Genomic DNA, 22,379 nt, shown 5'->3' with positions numbered 1-22,379 from the left:
AAAGTGACTGAATACTGGGAATCGACCCCTGCAAAAGGAGCGGTAGAGGCAGGGAGGGTCACAGGCTGCACGAGGGCAGGCACATGTAAACATCCGCATCAGATAAACAAAGCCTTCAGGTGATGGGAGAAGAAGCCTATTAGACAAAATCAACGGCCCTTTATTTTGTTTCATCAGTTTTATTGGTCATATATCCAGAATTCATAATATAAATCTTCCAAAATAACTAGATTTTACAAGAATAGTTTATAATTCAGCTCTGATTGCACAAATACGTGACACAGGAAACCATTTTTACAAATACATGTTTTCTTATAAGAATACTTCAATAAAGAAAATAAGTCTCTATACATCTTACAGTAAATTTTATGCAGTTTTCCCCCATTCAATCATCATTTTATGATTTCTATCACAGTATGTCCATTACATCCAATAAACCAAATCACAATTTGCTGCTGCTTCTCACTTTCAGCTATTACTGAGACTCACACTGTTGAGTTTTTAGGCTTCTCTTTCCAATCTTTCCTGATCTGAAAGAATTCACATATTTAGGCTAGAAGGGGTCACTTAAACAATACTCCTAAATACAACTTGTATCAGGTTAATCACTGTGCCCGGTGAACGATCTTTTCACTTGCACTTGGCTACAGCAGCTAGTAGTTTTACCCCCGCTGTATCAGGCAGAAGGGAAAACCCTTGCATGCCTACGTTTCTAAACTGCAAAAGCGAAACTCTAGAAACAAGAGTTAAATACAAATATTAAGAAAGCTAAAACATGTGCTATTGATTAGAGAACAGTTTTAAATTCAAGGTCTCTCCCAGGTTGAAGAAGACATAAAAGAAATGAAGTATAAGGATATGGCAGTAGTTTCATAAAGTATTGAAAAACTGAAAAAGGTTAATCTCTTAGGTCAGTGGTGTATCATATCCAAGTGCCAGAAGATACAGACTCTGGCTAGCTGAACTCAATATCTGACATTCACGTGAGGCTGTGGCTTTGAAATAGCTTAATCAATACTCACTTGCCCAAAGCAAGTAATCATTTAAGCCAGGGAACTTTACAGAATACTGACCATTTTCCTGAAGAGACAGCACCCACAAGGGGGAACATTTGGCATTGATTCCATTCCTTCACTGTTACTGAAAAGTGTGTCCACTTGGCAAAGCTCGTCTTAGTTTTCAGGCAGCATGAATTAAAACCAAGAGAACAGCAGTATTCTACAGTCCTGTTCCTGAGTCCTCAGCTCCAATTATCCAATACTCTTACAAAGACTCTTCAATCGAGCCCTTGCCCAACAGATTTAACAGTACCTGGGGACAACATGTCCCATTGCTCTTGACTTCTTTCTCACACCAGTGTCACACTTGCTACAGGTTTTTACCAAAATACTCAGCAGGAATTGGAAATGAGTTATTCTGCATTACTGAAAGTGTTCAATCACATTATAATGGGTCACATTTGCATAATAACTAGGAGATGGTCAAATAATGTCTACTGGAGTGATTTTGCAAATTCAGCATAGTCGATGTAGCCATCATTGTTCTTGTCATCGTCTCTTAAAACACCATCTATTAAGTTAATCAGTTCCTCTTCGCTCATCGGTGGTTCCTGTTCATTCCCTCCCTACAAAATTTAAATGAGACAATGAGTTGGCACATTTTACTGGAGGTACTTAGCCAATTTCCAAAATGTCCATGTCTGAAGACTTCAATGGCTACTTTCTAGGAATCCACAAACCATGTATCAGATACAGTCAATTCATAACAATCCAATTTAGAAATTATATTTGCCAGTTAGAAGATATAATCAAAGTAGGCCCTTGCTTATTTATTTTAAAAATTACTTCTCATCCTTTTCTAATTACAAAAGTCATCCATGTTCACTGTAGAAAGCTAGATATGGTTTACACAGAATTATGTGTTTCAGCAGGGAGTGGGGGTGGGCTAGAAGAGTTCAATTAGGCAGGGGGTGGGGGGGGAGGGAAGAGAAGGGGATATATGTAATACTTTCAACAATAAAGATTTTTTTAAAAAGAATGATGCGTTTCACAGATTCCAGGACCCACAAAGCCATCCTAGAGAAAAGCTTACAGCCCAGGCCCTCCCGAGGACCAGCTCTGGGTACCATCTGTCCTGACACAGTAAGAAATGGTCCACCTGGACTAGACCTTGGGGTGAGAACAAGAGGAAGGCCTGCCGACCAGAGCAGACCCTGTTAGGGTCTTTGAGGGAAGGTATTTCTCCTGCTCCAGAGGCCCACTGTGCCAAGTGCTAAGCTCTCGCTGTTCACATCCTGTGACAATTCTTCCTTTGGCACCTCTTCCATATCTACCTTTCCTCTCCTATTGCCACCACCACCCTTGCCTGCCAGGACTCTGAACCATTCTTCTTCCTCAGACCAGACTCTCCTCATGCCTAACAGTCAGCCTCCCACAGCAAAGGATGTTCCCAAAACACTGCTCGAGTCACGCCATCTCCTGTATGGAGCTATCAGCGCTCCCCACGGCCTTCAAAGCCAACCCAAACCTGCTCTCCTGGCGCCCATGTGATCACAGCCACCTCACCAACATTGCCTCCCCTCCTCTCTCTACACTGCAATGTGCAGAGCAGAACAGGCATTAGATCTGAAGACAAAAGATCTTGATTTCCATTTCTTCCCCTCTACAATCAGGTAGTAACAATGCCAGCCCCTGCCTTCTCAAAGGCTGTTGCAAAGATTGGGTGAGATCTCTAACCTACTTGAAAGTGCTCTGCAAACTGCTTTGTTCGCAGCACTGTACAAACCCTCCATTATTGCCGAGCCCCTCGGTCCCTTGGTTCCCTGGTTCCCCATTCTTCTCAAATAAAATGACATCTTCCCTGCTCTGCATCTTGAACATGGTCTGCCTTTTGGGTGCTGGTTTTCAACTCTGGTATGCAGCAGAAATGCCTGTAGGTCTTCTTAAAGACACAAGGCCCTGGGGCTTCAGCTGTAGCAGGTCACCCTCTGCAAGAAGAACCGCTGAATAGGAGGAGACAGAACAGAGTGGCAAGCAGAACGAAGAGAAGCAACAATACTACTGCACTGGGCAGCACAGGCCATCAAGACGGGGTGCTGAAGGACCAAAGGGAGGCCTTTCCGCGAGGCTGCCCAGTGCACCACTGCCTGACCTACCTCCTTATGGACATGAGTGATGGCTGTGGAGAGTTCTAGGCCGTCAAGCAAATTATTGCCGTCGTAATCGTGCATTTTGAAATAATGGAGCTGCAGTTCTTGTGGAGACATCTCCGCCTCGGGTTTGTTGATGACACCTTCTAGATGTTCCATGATATGCCTAGAAACCAACAGTTAGATTCAGACCACTTGGCAGGGACAGTGGGATCATGCCGAAACTTTAAGGACTCTTAAAAGTTCCAATCTTGAAACTCATCCATTGAGAAACAGGGCAGACCACACTCAAGGATGGCAGATGTAGGCAAGGCCGTGAAGGGAGCAGGAGTAAAATAAAACGCTGCATTTATTATGCTGGCAAGGTTATGAGTGATTTTTCCTCTTTATTACTAGAATGTTGCTATAACATTTTTTGAGACTATCAATTAAAAAAACTTCTTTTTAAAGCAATTCAAGGATAACAGGGTATAAGGTGTAAGGCTAACAGGCCCAAGACAAAAGTTGCAACAAATGACTCAATGTTTGTGCCAATAAAAAAAGAAAATGGTCTTGCCACAGTCAAGAAACATTAGCTCTATTCTGGATTCCACCACCACTACTGCGTGTGTGTGTGTGTGTGTGTGTGTGTGTGTGTGTGTGTGTCTGTGGTGAGAGACAGAATGAGTTCAGGCAAGTCATTTATCCCATTTGGGCCTCAAGATCCTCTACTGGTGATATGATGACGAGAAAAGGAATTCCTGACCTACAGGTGGATATAAGGAATCCACTGCATCCTTGAAAAATGTGAGCAGAAGGAAGAGGACTGAGTGTGCCGTCGCAGCCGGCTGCAGCAGAGAGGAAGGGGGACCCCGGCCACAGCACTGGCTGAATACGTACTCTTGGTCGTGCACTGTGTGCTTATCCAGCCCCATGCTGCCGTGATGGGAAGAACCGGCCCCAGGCTGCTCGGCCCTGGTGCCTGAGGCACAACAGGCCCAGAGCAGGCCGCACAGGAAGGGGGTTCTGAGGAGCTGTAGAGATCTCATGGTCGCTGGCACCTGGGAGGTGGGGAACACAGAAGATCAAAGTGAGAACACCAGAGCTCAAGTTCTTTCAAGACTCAAAACAGTGTGCCCGGAGAAACCTGATAAAGGAGCGAAGTTGGGGAAGAGAATATGTTAAACCGACTCCAAGGCCAGCTCTGCCACTAGACCACTAGACTCTAGGTCCCCATCACTCAAACGGGCAGGTCCATGACCTTCCAGAACCACCTCCAGAAGGCCAAGCAGCTCACCGAGAGCTTCAATGGGTTTGAAGATCATTCCTGCCTACAAGCAGCTTACAGTCAGTGAGAGCAGTACTTCCTACTGAGAGGACGAACACAGGCAGAAAGTGGGGTGTCCTGAAGATAGATAGCCCTCTGAGACTTCACAGAAAGAAACTTCCTCTGGGTGAGGGAAAATCAGAGAGTGCTGACAGGCACGGGGACTTCAGCTGGGCCTGGATGGAGGCATGTGCTGTGGACCTGCAGGGACTGAAGGACGAAGGGAAAGGCAGGAGCAGAGGGGCAGGTGCAGCGAAGTGGGAAAGAAACTCCAAGTAGTTTAGTTTGTCTGGAGCCCAGAGAGTGTGAAGTAGGAACGACAGGCTGCAAAGGTGGACCAGGCAGTACTGAACATGACTTGGCAGGTCAGCCAAGGGGACTGAAGTTCCTGGGGATTCCTGAGTGGGAGATGAGATCTGAGCTTGCTTTCAGAATGGCTCCACTGGCACACAGTAGGGAAGGTATTTAGTGGAGCAAAGGTAGCCGAGGGAAGCGATGAGGTGGGTCAGTTCAAGGCCAGCGCAGAGAAGGGACATTAACCCCTGCCTCGTCCACTTTCAGCGCTGTGACAGAGGCAAGTAGTTTAACCACGTGAAAGAGCTGTGGAAAGGAGGGGTACACAGAAATTCGGATTCCATCAAGTTCTCCCGTTGGCTAGACCTGGGATTGTGGTCAACAACAGGAAGGCAGTCAGCGACGAGCAAGCTCCCCCAGGTCGGGCGTGCTTTGTTCCCGTCAACATTCCCCACCAAGGCTCAGGCAGGGCTTTACTGTTAAACTGCAAGCCCTGGTCCTTCCTGGGGCTTATGGACTGACCTCAAACAGGAAGGGGAAGGACAGCCAGGAGACCTGCACATCAATACAAAGAAAGCCCCGACGAACACATTCACTTCCTGAAAGGCAGTGCAGATTCTGCTGGATAACAAGGGCCAGTAATTCCTAAGGGGCCAACTGCAGCCACAGCCCCAAACCTATAGCAGTAAAGGTAAAGCATAGCTACTGGTCATACCCTGCCGCATGCTACACATGGAGCTCAGCTCCGAAGCTCTGCCATCTCTACTCCCTGTACCTGGGCTGGGAAGTAGACGTGTTGCAACCCCCTCACCCATTCTAAAAGGAAGGACCCTGGAAAATGCCACCCCTACATTTAGGAAAATTTTCCAAACCTATGTTGCCTATCTGCAGCATAACCTCCCATGGCCCCCTCCCTAAGGGGACAATAGTCAGTGGGATGTATCACTTAGAGCAGCGGTTCTCAACCTGTGGGTCACGAACAATGAAAATACATCCTGCATATCAGATATTTACATTACGATTCATAACAGTAGCAAAATTACAGTTATGAAGTAGCAACGAAAATAATTTTATGGTTGGGGGTCACCACAACATGAGGAACTGTATTAAAGGGTCGCGGCATTAGGAAGGTTGAGAACCACTGACTTAGAGGATGAAAAAGCAGCATCTAGTCTTATTACTAAGGAGGGATATCATAATGCAGTATGTCAATAATTGGAAAAGATGTTCAATATATATCAAACAAAAAACAAGCTGCAAAAGTCTGTAAAGAAAAATTCACTTTTGTAAAAAAGAATGTATGTAGCCCAGCTGGTGTTGCTCAGTGGTTGAGTATCAACCTTTGAACCAGGAGGTCACAGTTCAATTCCCCGTCAGGGCATATGCCCAGACTGCGGGCTGGATCATAGTGGGTGGGCAGGAGGCAGCTAGTTGATGGTTCTCTCTCATCATTGATGTTTCTATCTCTCCTCTTCCTCTCTGAAATCAATATAAATATATATTAAATGTATGTATATTTCACACAGAGAACAACTAAAAATAAAGATTATCTTCTGAGTCATGAGATTAGGAGTGATTTTTATTTTTACTTTTTCTATTGCTTCTAAAATTTCTACTATAAATGTGCTTTTTATTTACAAAGATGTATTTAATATAATTCATCCCATAATTTTGTTCCAATGTTATATGGCTGGAATGAAAAAGGGGCTTCCAGTTCTCATTTCTAGAAAATAATTCAGCCCTAACTAGTTTGGCTCAGTGGATAGAGCGTCGGCCTGCAGACTGAAAGGTCCCAGGTTCGATTCCGGTCAAGGGCATGTACCTTGGTTGCGGGCACATCCCCAGTAGGGAGTGTGCAGGAGGCAGCTGATCGATGTTTTTCTCTCACTGATGTTTCTAACTCTCTATCCCTCTCCTTTCCTCTCTGTAAAACATCAATAAAATATATTTTTTTAAAAAAATAAAATAATTCAGAAACAGAAACCACATTTCCAATTTTACCAAATAAAAGTGTCCAGACCCTGATAAGGCCACTGCCACGGTACCTGGTACCAGAAAACAAGGTTTCAAGTTACTCTCAGCAGTGACTGCACCGGCCGGAACAGAACAGAACAGTTTGTTAGAGTTCTGGACAGGAGGGATCAGAGTGGGAAGCCAGGTCCTCCCAAGCCTTTCAGACTCCTACGCCTTAAAGGCCTCTTTCTCCAGCAAGCCGTCTTCAATCTCATCAAGCCTGGCTCCGGTGCTCTTCCCATATGCTCCTGAGTGTGTCCCTTCAGGCAACAGCTGTGAACGTGGTCTTGAACAAGGCCTGATTACTGTCGGTGCCCTTTGCTGGACTGGGCTTTGTGAGGGTGGGGGCTGCATCTACATTCCTAGCATCAAGCACAGTACCAGGCACAGAGGTTGACAATCCTCAGTCTGTGTGCCATGGTCCCTGGGGGGGCGGGGGGGGGGTCCCACTTTACGAACATGCTGCCAGATGTCAATGTAACTGAACATAAAACTACTTTGTATTTTTAGATATCTATCAGATAGTTGAGCTAAATGATCACTAAACCCATGGCACCATTTCCTATAATTATGGGGTTGGAAACTCAGTATATCAAATTGGGGGAAGGGGGGGGTCCTCTTTGAAGAACAGCAAAAAGTGATTGGTAGTATAGTCACTATGGGACCAAACAATCCCTTCTTCAAGGGAGGCAGAATAACAGCAAGAACCATTAATACTGAGCATGTCCCGTCGTGGTGTGCTGTTGCAGGTTTCTAACTACCGGCATACTTCGTTGTGTTGCTGAGCTACCTAGCCAGGGCTTTTACATAACTTTTATATGCACTGAGAAACCAAAAACTTCACGTGACTCACTTTATTGTGAAAGGCGCTTTATTGTGGTGGCCAGGAATAGAACCTGTAATACCTCCGAGGTATGCCTGTATTAGATCACAACAACAAAAACCAAAGCTATGAACACAAAGGACAAACTCTCCCTCCAAGTGCTGTAATGAAAGCAGGGAATCTGACCGCCACCTAACACTTTAAACTGGCACATTCGAAAAGAAACATAAGCAACTCCCTTCCGCCCCATGAACAAGTTGCATCACCCACACTCCAACCACTTCGTCCAAGGCCATGAGCAAACAGCCGGGCAGATAAACCCCGGAGTTCCTGACCTCGCTGGGCTTTTTTGAGAAAATGTAAAGGCCAGGTTGGAGAAAAACCCAAAGGAGGAGAGATTTCTGAAAGAGACTTCAGAGTACAACCCATGCTGGGAGGCATCCTTCACAAGAAGGCGCAGGCCTGGGAGCAAAGCACCCAGCCATCCGCAGTCTCGAGATCCCGCAGTGCTGGGACTGTCAGAGTTCCCCTGGCTGCATCCTCTCCCCGTCCCAGAGCACTGCTCCCACTGGTTCCATCTGTCTGTCCTCCCTCTTCCTTCCAGGCCCAGTTCAAAATACCATCTCTGGATTCTTCCAGGCCCAGATCCATTGTCCCCTCCTCTGACCTCAAGTCTGCAGCTTCTCACACTCATCTGGCCTTAACACAGCCGTGGGCAAACTAAAAAACTAAAAGACCGTACCCTTTTATGTAATGATGTTTACTTTGAATTTATATTAGTTCACACAAACACTCCATCCATGCTTTTGTTCCGGCCCTCCGGTCCAGTTTAAGAACCCATTGTGGCCCTCCAGTCAAAGTTTGCCCACCCCTGCCTTAACATATGGTCACGTATTGTTCTCCTTTTGTTTTTCTTTTCTCCTCCGGCTCTGAGGGCTGGGAACCCATCTTTTCTGTCTCTTCTATTCCCTACTAAATGTATCACCAAGTGCTGAGCTGACCTACAGGCAGCAGGCCTTCACGTCTGAATCCGAGCAGTGGGTCTGGGCCGTAGGTATGTAGTTCCCTATCGCAGAAGATCTGGCCTAAGCTGGAAAAACAACTTCCCTCTGGAGCCTTCCCACCACTGGTGCGGCCTGGCCCACCCACCCCTCCCATTATGTAGTTTGTCCTACCAGCACGGAAGAGTTTGGAGCCAGCCTTCCTCCCATCAAGCCCACAGCAGCCGCTAACAGCTTTTCCCTCACACCGAAGGCCCTCGGTTAAGAATCCAAACTCAGAGCAGCCACACTCACCAACATCCAGACATCCTGAACCCAGAGTCAACGCCAAAGAAACGCTCAGATCGGTACTTCCCCGTTTGAAACCTCCATGGGCCTGAGCCGAGGATGAGAAAAGAACCAAGTTCCTAGGCCAAAGCAACCTCTCCAGGGGCTGGGGGTTGAGAACAGATTCTGGAAGTGCAGGCATTTGGAACCTGGGTCTACTTGTTCTTCTCGGGGAGCCCAAGGAGCTGCCATGCTTCATGTACATATGTAACTAACATACTCTTTACTAACAGCCCGGGCTGCACAAGGTACTGAGGCCAGGACTATGCCTGAGGCAAAGCCCACTCACACAGATTACAACCTGCGGACAGTAAGACACACAGCCCACACCTGGAGAACTTCATTAAGGACCAGGAGGATTTTTCCCAACCAAAGGACAGCACCTCAGGGGGAGGGAGCATGATGTAGCCGACACCTGAGCCTAGGAACTTGGTCTAACCCAGGAACTCCACAGTCCAATATGGCTGGAGACTCAGCAGAGACCGGTGAGTTAAGAGTGAAAACAGGACAGGCTAGGAAGGGGCTTGCGAGCCCTGTTGGGTAGCGTGGAAGAGCAACGAGCAGCTCCTAAAAGGGCGGGAAGGGAACGGTGTGTGACCAGGTGTGCGCTTTCAGACCATCACCCTGGCTCTCCGTGGGGAACCAGCTCCAGAGGATCATCAAAGACACGCAGGGGACCAGTCAGGCGGCTCCTGCGGCATCCGGCAGACCATCACCCTGGCTCTCCCGTAGGGAACCAGCTCCAGAGGATCATCAAAGACACGCAGGGGACCAGTCAGGCGGCTCCTGCGGCATCCGGGGCAGAGATGACGGCGGCCGGAGCCAGCTGGAGCAGAGAGACGGGGCGTGGAGGAGCGGACGTACCCAAGAGAGATTTGTGATGGATCCGATATGGGTGGCGAGGAGCACGGGAGGCGAGCATGACGCCCAGGCTGTGGCTTGGGCACCGGGTGGGTGGCAGTGCCCATGCCCAGGTAGGGAGCACAAGAGGAAATCACCTCCCCTCGCCTTCCCACTCCCGGGCACAGCCTAACCAAGCTCGCCCGGCCAGACGGGACCTGCTTGTTGTCTCTTCCAGGAGGAGATGGGGAGGGGAAGGGGGAGGGGGGCGAGGGTCGCAGGAGAGGGGGTGCCAGCAGCAGATGGAGTCATGCCCACGGCCGGTCCTCCAAGAGGGCCGGAGATCGGCCCCGGCAGGGCCATCTGGCTTCACAGCCCCCAGCGACCCGCCGAGAGAGAGAGAGAGAGAGAGAGAGAGAGAGAGAGAGAGAGAGAGAGAGAGAGAGAGACTCTGCTTCTAAGCCGGCTAAGCCTCCCGAGGCGGCTCGGGGGCTGAGACCCCCACGCAGGCCCTCCAGCCTCTCACCCCGAGCGCGGCGCCCAGGACCACAGAGGGGCGCCGGGACCCAGCCCCGCTGAGGACCCCTGGCGCCGCCCCACGGCCTCCTCCCCCAGGTGGGGACTCGGGCCTCACCGGCCGCAGCCGCCCCTGGGCTGCTCCCGGGTCACTCACCCTCGCGGCCCGCAGCTGCCCAACTTTGCCAGACACGCAGCGACCCCGCGTGAGCCTCGCCAGCCCCCGTCCTCAGCGCCTCTCCCGGCCCCGCCCCCCGGCCTGCCGGGCGCAGGCGCGCTCCCTTCTGCCCGCCCATTGGCCGCCGCGAGGCCCCGCCCTCGCCCGGCGACGCGCAGGGTGGACGGCTCGGGAGATCCCACGTGTAACGGGCCCGAGGGTCGGGCGGACGCCGTTCTTCCTGCCTCCCGAAGGCGACACTCGGCTGCAGCCCGGTGTGATCAACCTGGGCACCCAGGGGCCCGGGAGGTTGCTAGGAAACCCCGAGGAACGTAGACCCGCGTAGGACGTAGAGGGGCAAAACCATCGGAGCAGATGCCAAGGCTAGCTTCCAGCTCCGCCTCCACGTCCACTTGCAAACTGGAAAAAAATGGGAATCCTAAATCCTTTCCTAATGAAAGGGCTGGAAGACGCTGGAGCCGGCCTGGAGTCCTGTGTTTCCAGGACGGGCCTGCTTCCATGCTCTGCTTTCTCCATTCCACAGAGCCGCCTTCTGCAACACCGACTCACCCACAGGGGAGTCCCACCAAGACTAGGGGTGGCCCGGTTCAAACACCACCTCACCTGTGCAGTTCGTGAAATCAGCTGCTATCTCAATAGAAGGCAAGCATTCATAAAAATAAAAAACACACACCCATAAGCAAATGAAACGAACAGATGAGCCCTGTGTAACCCTGCCCTTATACCTTTCCCTCCATACAAGACTGTCATTCAGTGGATAGCTTTCGGCCGGATGGGTAACTGAATGTGGCACTGTCATTTATTAGAACCTTCCTCCCATTTGGCTCTGTAAAGACACAATCACTTTTCATATGAGCCTGGATTCGGAAAGAGAGAAAGAAAGTAAATGGTCCCAGAACCCTCACTGCAGTTGGTTTTAGCAGATCCGTGCCTTGAAAGTTAGCTAAGGCAACTGCCTTCAGTAGTCACTTATTCCTTCTCATCTTCATCTGAGTTTGAAATCTGTCTACCCTATCCCAGAGACAAGACCCAGGATCCCAAAGTCCCTGAAGATACCTTATTAATCCAGGACCTCTTCTCTTTTCCTTACTCTGAAGTTTTAGTTTGATATCATTCATTTTCCAGCCCTGCACCTGCCATCCATCTATTTTTCCATTTGTTCATTTGTTCAATAATTCAGTAATACTTCTTGAGTACCTTCTATGTACTGGGAGATACTAGAGATACAAGTACAAATAAGACATGGTCTCATTCTTCAAGAAACTCAATGTCTCTTCTCCAAAGAGGACAAGATGGCCAAGAGGCATATGAAAACACACTCAATGTCACTAATCATCTGAAAGATGCAAATCAAAATGACAATGAGGTGCCATCTCACACCTGACAGAATGGCTACCATCAACAAATGACAAGTGCTGGTGAGGATGTGGAGAAAAGGGAACCCTAGTACTGCTGGTGGGAATGCAGACTGGTGCAACCATTATGAAAACAGTATGGAGTTTCCTCAAAAAATTAAATATGGATCTGCCATTTGACCCAGTGATCCTACTTCTAGGACTATATCCTAAGAAATCTGAAACATTCATCAGAAAGAATGTATGCACCGTTATGTTCATAGCAGCACAATTTAGAATCACTAAGATCTGGAACCAGCCCAAATGCCATCAGTAGATGAGTGGATAAAAAAGCTGTGGTACATTTATAGCATGGAATACTATGCAGCAGTAAAAAAGAAGGCTCTCTTACCCTTTGTGACAGCATGAATGGACCTGGAGAGTATCATGCTAAGTGAAATAAGTCAGTCAGAGAAAGACAAGTATCACATGATCTCACCCATATGTGGAATCTAAGTAACAAAATAAACTAATGAGCGGAGTGGATCCAGAGACTTAAAGAATGGAACAGAGTGCAGAATCTGAGAGGGAAGGTGGGGGAGGGTGGGTGGGTGGGAGGTAATCAACCAAAGACCTTGTATGCATATATGCATAATCCATGGACACAGACAATACAGTGCTGAAGGCTTTTTTTTGGGGGGGGGGAAGGGGGGAAGCATGCTAGAGGGGGCCAAGGGGGGAAGAGGGGATACATATGTAATACTTTCAACAATAAAGAATTATTTTTTTAGCCCTAACTGGTTTGGCTCAGTGGGTAGAGCGTCGGCCTCTGGACTCAAGGGTCCCAGGTTCGATTCTGGTCAAGGGCATGTACCTTGGTTGTGTGCAAGAGGCAGCTGATCAATGTTTCTCTCTCATCCATGTTTCTAACTCTCTATTCCCTCTCCCTTCTTCTCTGTAAAAAAATCAATAAAATATATTTTTTTTAAAAAAGAAGCTCAGTATCTGATACCAATGCCTCCACTTATGCGGATCTTATCCTCTTCCCTCTCTTGAATCACCAATTGTTCCCTCTCTAATAAACCATTCCTACCATCAAATAACCTTTCCCTCTGGTTTCTTCACTACCACACTAATGAAACTGCAATCTTCATGCAAATCCAATGGTACCTTCTCCTCTTTTTCTACTTACCCTCTCAGTGCTGTTCATCACAGCCAACCACTCCCCACTTTGAAACACTTCCATCTCGTGTTTTCTGACATCATGCACTCCTATCTCACTGGCCTTTTTTTTTTTTTTAATTCCTTACCTGAGGACATGCTTAGAGACAGAAAGGGAGGGGGGAGCATCGATATGAGAGAGAAACATTAATCTGTTGCCTTCTGTAGGTGCCCAACCAGGGATTGAACCTACAACCCAGGCATGTGCCCTGACCTGGAATCGAACTGGCAACCTTTCAACCTCAACCAACTGAGCCACTCTGGCTAGGCCTGTCTATTCTTTCTAGGATTCTTTTCACTGACTTCTCATCTTCTGTTCAACTTATAAATGTTAAGGCACCCAGGGTTCTAGCCTGAGTTCCCACTCTCCTTACATGATTTCATCTACTTTCTTATGAGCTTAGCTTTCCAATTAATAGAAAGTTTGATTTATCTTACCATAATTTCAAGATGTTTTGAAAGAAATGTAAATACATTTATGAAATGCATTCATGAATAAAAGCATTCTAGAATATGTTAAATATGAATGTTTTGAATTAGAATATTGGAAAATAATACCTGGAAGAATAAAAATATTACATGTGGTATTCATAAAAAATACCTTAATAGTCATTGGATATTTTCAAGAGTACTCTTAGTTTTTGGTAACTTGCACATTTGGCAAATTGGGGGGTAGCATGGACATTGAACTAACTGATCCTTCCATAAATTGACCTTTAGGGATCTGGGCTGCTTCTACTCAGCTTTCAGTATTTTTTTTTAAACAGGTCAGTTCAGTGCACTGCACTTGTTTGTTTTTTTTAGTAAAATATTGACACATACCTGCTCAGAATAAATTAACTTGATTATATCACCTGTAAGGTGACTTGTCTCCTGCTTTCCCTCAAAATCCCCACCATTACAGTTTATTCTTCTCTAAGCAAAATTAATAATTGTTTTCTCTTCTTGACCCAACATTATAGTTTTAATAATATAAGTGAAGGGGGGGGGGCGGTGTGTGAATGAATCAGTTAATCAATTTTAAAAGAATGGTAAGCTTTTTAAATTTTATTTCTCACAGTGACACCTATTAACCTATACCTGAAATTCTTATTATAAATATACTGAAGGCTGCAATGACAGAAATATAGAAAAGAAGGGAAGCAGCAAGAGAAACATTTTTAATGTATTAAGTATTATTTTTTTAAGCATTGCAGGAATTGAACATTGAAAAGAGCTGAACTGTAGGACACAGACGATGTTAAAATTTAGTGCAGAGATGAAAGAATATAAACTGTAAGACCTGGGTGGCAGGGTAAGGCTTTACCGAGTAGGTGAGAGTTGAGGTGGAGTACTTGGGCATTCAGTCATGAGACTGGGACACACACAGGCCGTTAGCTAAACAAACACAATAGTTACAGTCAGACTGTTCACATTATGAAAGTCTCTTCTTATAGAAGGCATTTTTTATGATGATCACTAGGGGCCCAGTGCACGAATTTGTGCACCTTGAAAGAAACTGTGGGCTACGAGGTTGCAGTGGGCACAGGGGTGGGCCTCCGCCCATCCTCCATGGCCCCCAGTCCCCTTTCTACCGACAGCCCCGCTCCTGCCACTGCCACTCCCAGGTACTGACAGCGCTGGCCCCGCTCACACCCGCTGAGGGCGCAGAGCAATTGGGGCCTGCGCCAGCAGTGGGTGTGAGTGGCGACTGCTGCCCCAATCACCCCTTAGGAACAGGGGGAGGTGGAGATGCCCTGAGGGGTAATCGGGGCCAGCAGCCACTGCTCGCACCCACTGACTGCTCCCACCCGCTGACGGCTCCGAGCCATCGGGGATGGCGCCGGGTGCCGGCAGCGGGTGCACGTGCCAGGCAGGACCGTGGTGTGCAGAAGCAAAGGATTTTCAGTAACCACCAGAGGCTCACCCCAATGACAGCAACCAGTGCCCTGCCTTGGTCTGGTGCCCCTCCTCACCTGCTCCACCATCTCACTGCGGCCAACACCTGCCATGTTCCATGCTCTGCCACCTGCTGCCAACACCCGCCATGTTCCGCACACACCCCTTGGTGTTCAGTGTGCATCATAGCGACCGGTTGCTCGGCCGTTTGGTTATTTGCATATTAGCCTTTTATTATATAGGATTTTTGCCTAAGATTTAATTTACAAAATTTCTATTGACAAGGCACTTTTCAGCATGATAGCCACTGCATGAACAGAGGCAGTTACTCATTCTTGAGTTTTCCCAGCCACAGTGTTACTCCAAGAATTAGTTCAAACCCTCTGCTCGGTCATTGATTGATTCATTATTCTTTGTAAGTGATTAGAGGGATAAGTGTTTTCAGGGTCTAAGGTACACTCGAGGACCACCCTGGACATGGAGAAAACACATTAAACTTAGAAGGGACTTCTTTTGACAGAGCATTCTTTTTCAGAAAAGGGTAAAGTTTCGAATGACAGAAAATGATCCTTCTGAAAGAATATTAGAAGCTTCCTTACAGTCAAAGAATCATCCAGAGTGTTTATAGAACCTCTTTGTACTGATTGATGGCTCATCCTCTAGTGCAGCGGTTGCCAACCTTTCGGACCTCACAGACCACCAGTGGTCCATGGACCACTGGTTGGCGATGGCTGCTCCAAATGTTTCCTTAGTGCTTGAAAGTAGAGAAGGGAACTAGGAGGAGAAAGCAGGTCCAATTTAGATGCCACCCTGGAGGTTTATTACTAGAATTGCCAAGAGGATTTTAATCCACAACACTCTCCATCCAAGTTTAAGGAGAAAATTTATTGTTAAACACTATTGTGTACTGTCTTACTTTTCTTGCAACATCCATACAGACTTACTCCATATTTCACATAACCTTTATCCTTCACAATTAGAACCTTTTCCTTGAAGTTCTGAGTAGTTTGGAAAGCCCAATCCAGAGAAGTCTATCAGAAGCATCTATCTACACCTGCTCACTATGATGGACAAGGACATCTGCACAACTGCTGGGTACCATGCACAGTAGGCCTGGGGCGGAGCAGAAGGCACTGCAGTCCTCCAGTGGACTGGACAGTAGAAGGCTGGGCAGCCCCAGGCTCTAAGAGTCATGCAGGGTGGCTGCAGCTCTAAGATTGCAGCCCCAGCTGCAGGAAGAAGAGAGCAGTGCCATCCTGGGGGAGAGGTCCCTGTGTCCAGGGAACAGCTCCTCTACTCTATTTTCCTCTCCCTGCTTTATAATAATTACTGTGTGCACTTGCCTTTAATTGTGTTATTTTTCACAACAAGTATGTTTTTTAAAAGACAGAAGAGAAAAATAAATTATTTGAAAAGCAGATGGAGCAAAGCTATTGTTTAAAGTCTAAAACTGCTAAAATCATCAAAAGGCAGACACTCAGGTCCCCTTAGGAGTTTGTTGTTGTTGTTGTTGTTGATGTTTTGCAGGGGGAGGCAGAATGGCTAAGGTGAGTTGAAAAGGCTATCCTTCACTCCCTCTGACCTAATCTCCTCCCCTCCTGGCTGGCCAGATACCCCAAACCTCACTTCCCTCTTTAGGGTAAACCTCCTTCCACATAGAAAAACATCTCTTATGGTGACTTTTAAGCTCTGGTTTCATTATCAGCTGAAAACCATCATCAAAGACTCTTCAAGGCCTAGACAAGACAGAGAACATCACAGAGGAATTTAGGATAGTTTGAGGGACACCTAGTCCAGAGCATCCAAATATATATAAATTACTTCATACATTAGTAGGAAGCTCAGATGTAAAAAAGTCAGAATGGGCCCAGCATGTGGCTCAGTGGTTGAGTGTCGACCTATGAATCAGGAGGTCATGGTGTGATTCCTGGTCAAGGCATATGCCTGGGTTTCAGGCTCAATCCCCAGTGGAAGGCATGCAGGAGGCAGCCGATCAATGATTCTCTCTCATCATGGATGTTTTTATCTCTCTCTCCCTCTCCCTTCCTCTCTGAAACAATATATATATATATATATATATATATATATATATATATATATATATATATATATATATATTTTTTTTTTTTTTTTTTTTTTTTCAGAATGGGAAGACCTCTGGTGACTTAAAAGACCTTAAATTGCATAGGAAATTGAAGGGGTTTAGAAAAACTATAGATGGTGGTCAAGGTCTTTGGTAAACTATCTTTTAACTTTCCTGTGGAAATAGATGGTACTCTGATTCAGTTCTTCAAGGCAAAAAACATGGTGGGGTGGTGAAGGAGAGATTAACTGAAGAACTTATATGCATATATTCATAGCCCATGAACTTGAAGGCCTGGGAGAGGTGGATGTGGGATGGAGGTGGCCAAAGGGGGAAAAAACAAAGGGGACATCTGTAATACTTTCAACAATAAAGATAAACTTTAAAAAGAAAAAGGAGGGACAGTATTCAGTAAATCCTGAAGCCGACTTGACTTTGGCTCTCTCCCTCTTAACTTTTTGTGAATGGCTTTAAACCAAAAATAAGGACTTTAATATGCTATGATCAAAATCTTGAAAGAGTCTATATTGAAAGAGCTCTAGAACTAAGAAACTAAAAAAACAGAAAAGAAAAAAGTTATCAATGAAGTGTTCCATTTTGCATTCTATTCTTAAACCTGCAAGGAAACATTTCTCTAAAAATTAAAGGATAACATTACAACTTTTTGATTGATATGGGCACAATAATATCAATCTTAAACCTGAGCACTACTATACAGCATGTTCCTTGGAGTCAACACACTATTCCAGTCATGCATCTAGTTAATAATCCTCATCGCACCTTCTCCAGGCCCCGCCCCCAACCCGTATAACTGTCACCCTTGAACCTTTTCCCCCCCCTTTTTAGCCTAGAATCTTTAACCAAAGAGGTTTTTCCTTTGTGATACTCATTAACTTAATAGCAAGGGATTTACTGTGTCCTGATGGTCTCTTCCCTCCAGTCCCAGAGGACATCTCTATTCATCATGAGGTCCTGCCTAACTTGGATATTGTTGTACCAGTACTTTTTGTGTAGATCAAGCACAGATTGAAGCTCTTTTGTGGGCAAACAATTCTAATGATATTCTTCCAGACTAAACTCATCAAGGTTCAGAATGACCTACCTAAACCTTTACCCAAATTTGCACAATAGCCTCTAAAACAGCGGTTCTCAACCTGTGGGTTGCGACCCCTTTGGGGGTCGAACAACCCTTTCACAGGGGTCGCCTAAGACCATCGGAAAACACATATATAATTACATGTTGTTTTTGTGATTAATCACTATGCTTTAGTTATGTTCATTTTGTAACAATGAAATTGGGGGTCACCACAACATGAGGAACTGTATTAAAGGGTCGCAGCATTTGAGAACCACTGCTCTAAAACAAGGTGCTACAGAAGGAATAAAACTAATTATCAAAAGCCTGAAGGAGAAAGGAGTCTTCATATCTCCTCCTATTGTCCCACTGAGAAACCCAGTAGGCAAGATATAGATTCAGAGCAGGGAAATGGCGGCAGATTAAATGGAAGCTACGCTGACATCCTCCCAGGACCAAACTTAAATTACAACTTAAATACAGAAAAAATCATCTTGAATAATAAACTGAAGAGTAGCTGGAGAGAACCCTGATAACCAAGAACTGGAAGTGGAGGCCACGTAGACACTGGTAGGAAGTAAATCAATACCTCCTACGAACTTCATTACTTCCTCTGAGCTCAGCTTCACCTGATCAGCAAGTTATCTTGGTAGCAATCAGAATTTGTCCTAAACTTTCACCTAAGAGATTTCAGATTAAAAAATAAAAACCACCACCACCCTTTTTATATGCCTTTGATTTTGGCGAATGTTACTAATTAGTCATGGTTGTTGTGGCTATACAGTGGGGCCTTGACTTACGAGTTTTTTGAGATACCAGCTGTCTCTCGGCTGATTTTTTGCATTGAGTTGATAGAGTAATTTGAGTTAACGAGCTCCTTAACGAGCTCGGTCTCAGAACGAATCAAACTCATAAGTCAAGGCCCCACTGTAGTCTCTTACCGTCCCCCCAAAAAGCTGGTCACTAGCAGGCTGGGGTCTTATCTCTGCTGGAGAAGAGCCATGAAGGCAGGTGTTCCACAGTATTGAGGAGCAGCTCATGGTAAGTTTTTTGTTTCTGTATTAGAAAAATATATTTGAGCCAAACAAAGGATGTGCCTAGAAGCAAGATCTCAATAGGCTGAAATAAATTCTTCTCATCATAAGTTTAAACCGTGATACTTGGCAGGGCTTTCCCCGCCTAGTGCAAGGGATGTTCCTCCCCACCTGGGCCCATGCCCACACACATATTGGAACACCTGTCAAAGAAACAAGCAGCCATTCCCCTTTAGCTAGTTCCCTGGAGTGCTGCAACCTGGGGGCAGGATTGGCAAAGGACCACAGAAAAGAGGGAGGAGGTTTTCTTTCCCATAAAGATTGCCTCCTGCTTATCAACTCTGCTTTTCTTTGTCTGCCCCAGGGCTGACTCTGGGGACTGCCAGATCTGGGGTAAATCACAGGGTGTTCTCAGGCCACCCTCCCCGGAAGGACATGCTCAAATCATTCTCCTAGCAAAATCCGGTTCTGGTAACTAGCAAGGGCAGCCAAGGGCAACTAACCAAAAGCCAGCTAGAGGAGCTGACAGTAGTAGGCAAGGAGTAGTGCGTGTAAACTGAGCAAATTCTAACTGCCAGAGCTGTCCCAATTTTTCTTCGCATATCTCCTGGATTCTGGGAGATCAGGACAGACCCCAGGTACTCAGCACAGCCTCCAAGTTCAGGAAACCCTGCCTGCCAAGCAAGGAATGGAGCTACGTTTGGAATCTGGAGAGGAGGGTATCTAGGAGGATGGGGTGGGGGGCAGGAAGACTGCCTTCCACTGATAACACTACCCCCACCCCCACCCCACTCCCGTGGCTGCAGTGCCAAGGGCCCAGTGGGATAAGCACCAGGAGCCTGGGCTCCTCTTGACAAAAGCCTTCCCACGTTTACAGCTGTCCAGAGGTTCCCAACATTCAGTGGCCATGCTCACTCTCAAGGTCACGTGCTGGCAGTGGGAAAGACCTACTTGAGGGGTCTTAGGAGTCTATACTTAAAAGCCTGCCCTGACACCCCCGTTCTCTGGAGTCTTCGCTTACACACAGGGAGGTGGTTTTTTGTTTGCTTGCTCTTTGTTTTGGTCTTACTGTGATTTTGTGCGTGATGGCCTCCATCCCTACACAAGACTAAACCGAGGGCACCCCGAGGTGGGGCCACCAGAACCTGTACCAGGCACAGGGTGTTGTTGGCCTGCCCCTCCCCACAGGCCACCAAGTAATCCTCTGAACTTCTTAGTACCCCACAGAGCCAGGCTAAGCCCTGCCAAGAGCGCAGGACAGCCTTGATCACAGTCTTTAGACACCAGAAGGAAGAAATAAATAAATACCAAATTGGAGAAACAGCTTAAAACCTTTAAGAAATCCAGGGCAACTGGATTCTGCTGAGGACAGGCGGTTAAGTAAGGGAGTCAAGTTGGAAAGAGGAACTCCGCTGTTTTTAAAAAAGGAAAGAAACAGTCTGTTAGAGCGGAGACGTCCATAGAGTCGAGAGACTCAAAACCCGCCTGTTTTCTCCCGCGTACCCCGGGGGTGGCGCGCCAGGCCCGCGCGTTCCCCGGAGGGAGCCGGGCAGGACCCACGCGGCGGAGGCTGGTTTCCGGGGAGGCTCGCTCTCGGGTTTGGGGACTCCGGGCCGGCCGGCCTCTCCTCGGGATTGTGACGTGTCGGGGGCAGCAGTGGTGACGGAGCCATCACACAAAGCCGGAACGTCGGGGCGGGGGTCTCCCAGGCCAAGAGCCCCAATGGGTGGGGAAGGGGGCGGGCAGCGGGGCGCCCCCGGGCGCCGGGACTCCGCCCAGCATTAAAGTGAAGGCCGAGTCCGCCGCGCGGGCGGCGGGCGGTTGGCGCCGGGGCGGCCGCGAGCGCTCCTCGGGGGCCTGGCGCCTGTGGCCCCGCTGGCCGCCGGCGCGCCCGCCTCCCCGGAGCCGCGCCACGCCCTCGCGGAGGTGGAGCGGAGGCCAGGGGCGGGTCCGCAGCTGGCGGCGCCCGGGCTCGGGGCGGGGGCTGTGGCAGCAGCTGCAGCAGCGGCGGAGGCAGCAGCGACAGAGGCAGTTGCAGCAGAGGCGGAGGCTGCTTCTGGACGCGTCCGGGCCGCGCGGCCAGAGCCCCAGCCCGGAGGCGCCGGGCGGTGCAATCAGTGCTGCTGCTGCTGCTCTCCCGCCGCCGCCTGGGCCCCCGCTGCCCCCGGGCCCCCGGACGCCGTCCGCGCCCTCCTCGACCCCGCCTGCTTGTGCGCCCCAGCCGGGACGCCGCCCCCGGCCGGGTCTCCACTTCTTAGCCGCACCTTCCATGACAGCGCCCGCGCGAAGATGGCTGCGAAGGGCTCACACAGCTCCCACCTGAAGGTAGAGAGCGAGCTGGAGCGCTGCCGCGCCGAGGGCCTCTGGGACCGCATGCCCCAGCTGGTCCGGCAGATGAGGGCGCTGGTCCTGCCCAGTGGTGGAGCCAGCCGAAGAGCCATCTCGAGCGCCTTGTTCACCCCCCCGGACACCGGTGAGTGAGGGAAGGGGCTGGTTCGCTAGCTGGAGCGCGCGAAACGCGCCTCCTCCTCCAGGAAGTGCGCCCCGACTGCCCCCAGCCTCGCCGGCCGGCTTTGGTATTACCCTTCCTGTCGTGCTAGTCTAGGGAGTGCCCGGGCAGTTAGAACGGCTTTCCTGCCCCAGGAGAAAGCCCGTGCAGGTTGGGGGCTTTGGGGAAAGGGGGAATCGTCTTTTGCTTTCTGCCCTTTAGGATCATGTGGGCAACTCCATCTATTGTGAAATGGTGGTATGGGCACGTGTCAGATTAGGGCTTGGGCTGGACTCTTGCACCACCTTTGAGCTCCCATCAGGTGAACACTGTGTGTCTCCCCATGCCTTTCCCCAAATCAAGTTGACAGCGGGAGCTCTGTCCAAAACATCCCTACTCGGAGGGGTTGATGATCACGGGGGTGAGGTGGTGAAGTGTGAAAGAGGCCCGGTAAGCCTCAGTTTCCTCCTTTGTGGCCGGGCTCGGGACCCTTCTAGCCCTGGCAGCTCGTGGCATTAGCAGCAGGGCTGGGCTCCTGGGTGGGAAAGTACCCTGATGTGGCAGTGAGGGAAACCCCGCCTCCGTCTCCAACCTCAAATCCTGTCCCTGGTGCCTTCAGCTCAGCCTGGAGAGCCCTCTCTGAGCCCTATCTTTGAGCGCTTCAGACCCCTGTGGAAGGAAGTAAATACACCCAGTTATAGTTTTAAACACTGCCTGTGGAAGGCTCTGTGGAGAAGGAATGAAAATAATAGTAATAGCTAACACTTACCTAGCACTCACTGTGTGCCAGACACTGTCCTAAGCACTTTAATGGACTCAT

At 48.3% G+C, this 22,379-nt stretch overlaps 2 protein-coding genes across 6 annotated transcripts in view; one reads left to right on the top strand and one right to left on the bottom strand.

Moving 5' to 3' along the window:
* Nucleotides 1–227: 227 nt before the first annotated feature.
* MCFD2 (multiple coagulation factor deficiency 2, ER cargo receptor complex subunit) lies at nucleotides 228–21,522 on the bottom strand. Of its 2 annotated transcripts, none has more exons than XM_059659919.1 (4): nucleotides 21,391–21,522; nucleotides 4,028–4,188; nucleotides 3,155–3,314; nucleotides 228–1,624 (listed from the first exon to the last, which is right to left on the bottom strand). In XM_059659919.1, the coding sequence occupies exons 2-4, from the start codon at nucleotides 4,174–4,176 to the stop codon at nucleotides 1,493–1,495; spliced, it is 441 nt and encodes a 146-aa protein (XP_059515902.1). In that variant the 5' UTR covers nucleotides 4,177–4,188; nucleotides 21,391–21,522; the 3' UTR covers nucleotides 228–1,492. The 2 variants fall into 2 exon arrangements, with proteins under 2 accessions (XP_059515902.1, XP_059515901.1); XM_059659918.1 differs by lacking the exon at nucleotides 21,391–21,522 and adding an exon at nucleotides 10,426–10,574.
* Nucleotides 21,361–22,379, top strand: part of TTC7A (tetratricopeptide repeat domain 7A) — a 107,343-nt gene continuing 106,324 nt past the window's right edge. For all 4 annotated transcript variants that reach the window (XM_059659915.1, XM_059659916.1, XM_059659914.1 and 1 more), the window contains exon 1: nucleotides 21,361–21,544. In XM_059659915.1, the coding sequence (XP_059515898.1) occupies nucleotides 21,361–21,544 (184 nt within the window). The remainder of the gene's footprint in view (nucleotides 21,545–22,379) is intronic.

The sequence above is a fragment of the Myotis daubentonii genome, chromosome 12, assembly GCF_963259705.1.
Source record: "Myotis daubentonii chromosome 12, mMyoDau2.1, whole genome shotgun sequence".
Lineage (NCBI taxonomy): Eukaryota > Metazoa > Chordata > Mammalia > Chiroptera > Vespertilionidae > Myotis > Myotis daubentonii.
The sequence above is the reverse complement of the archived record's forward strand: the minus strand, read 5'-3'. Positions and strand labels throughout refer to the sequence as shown.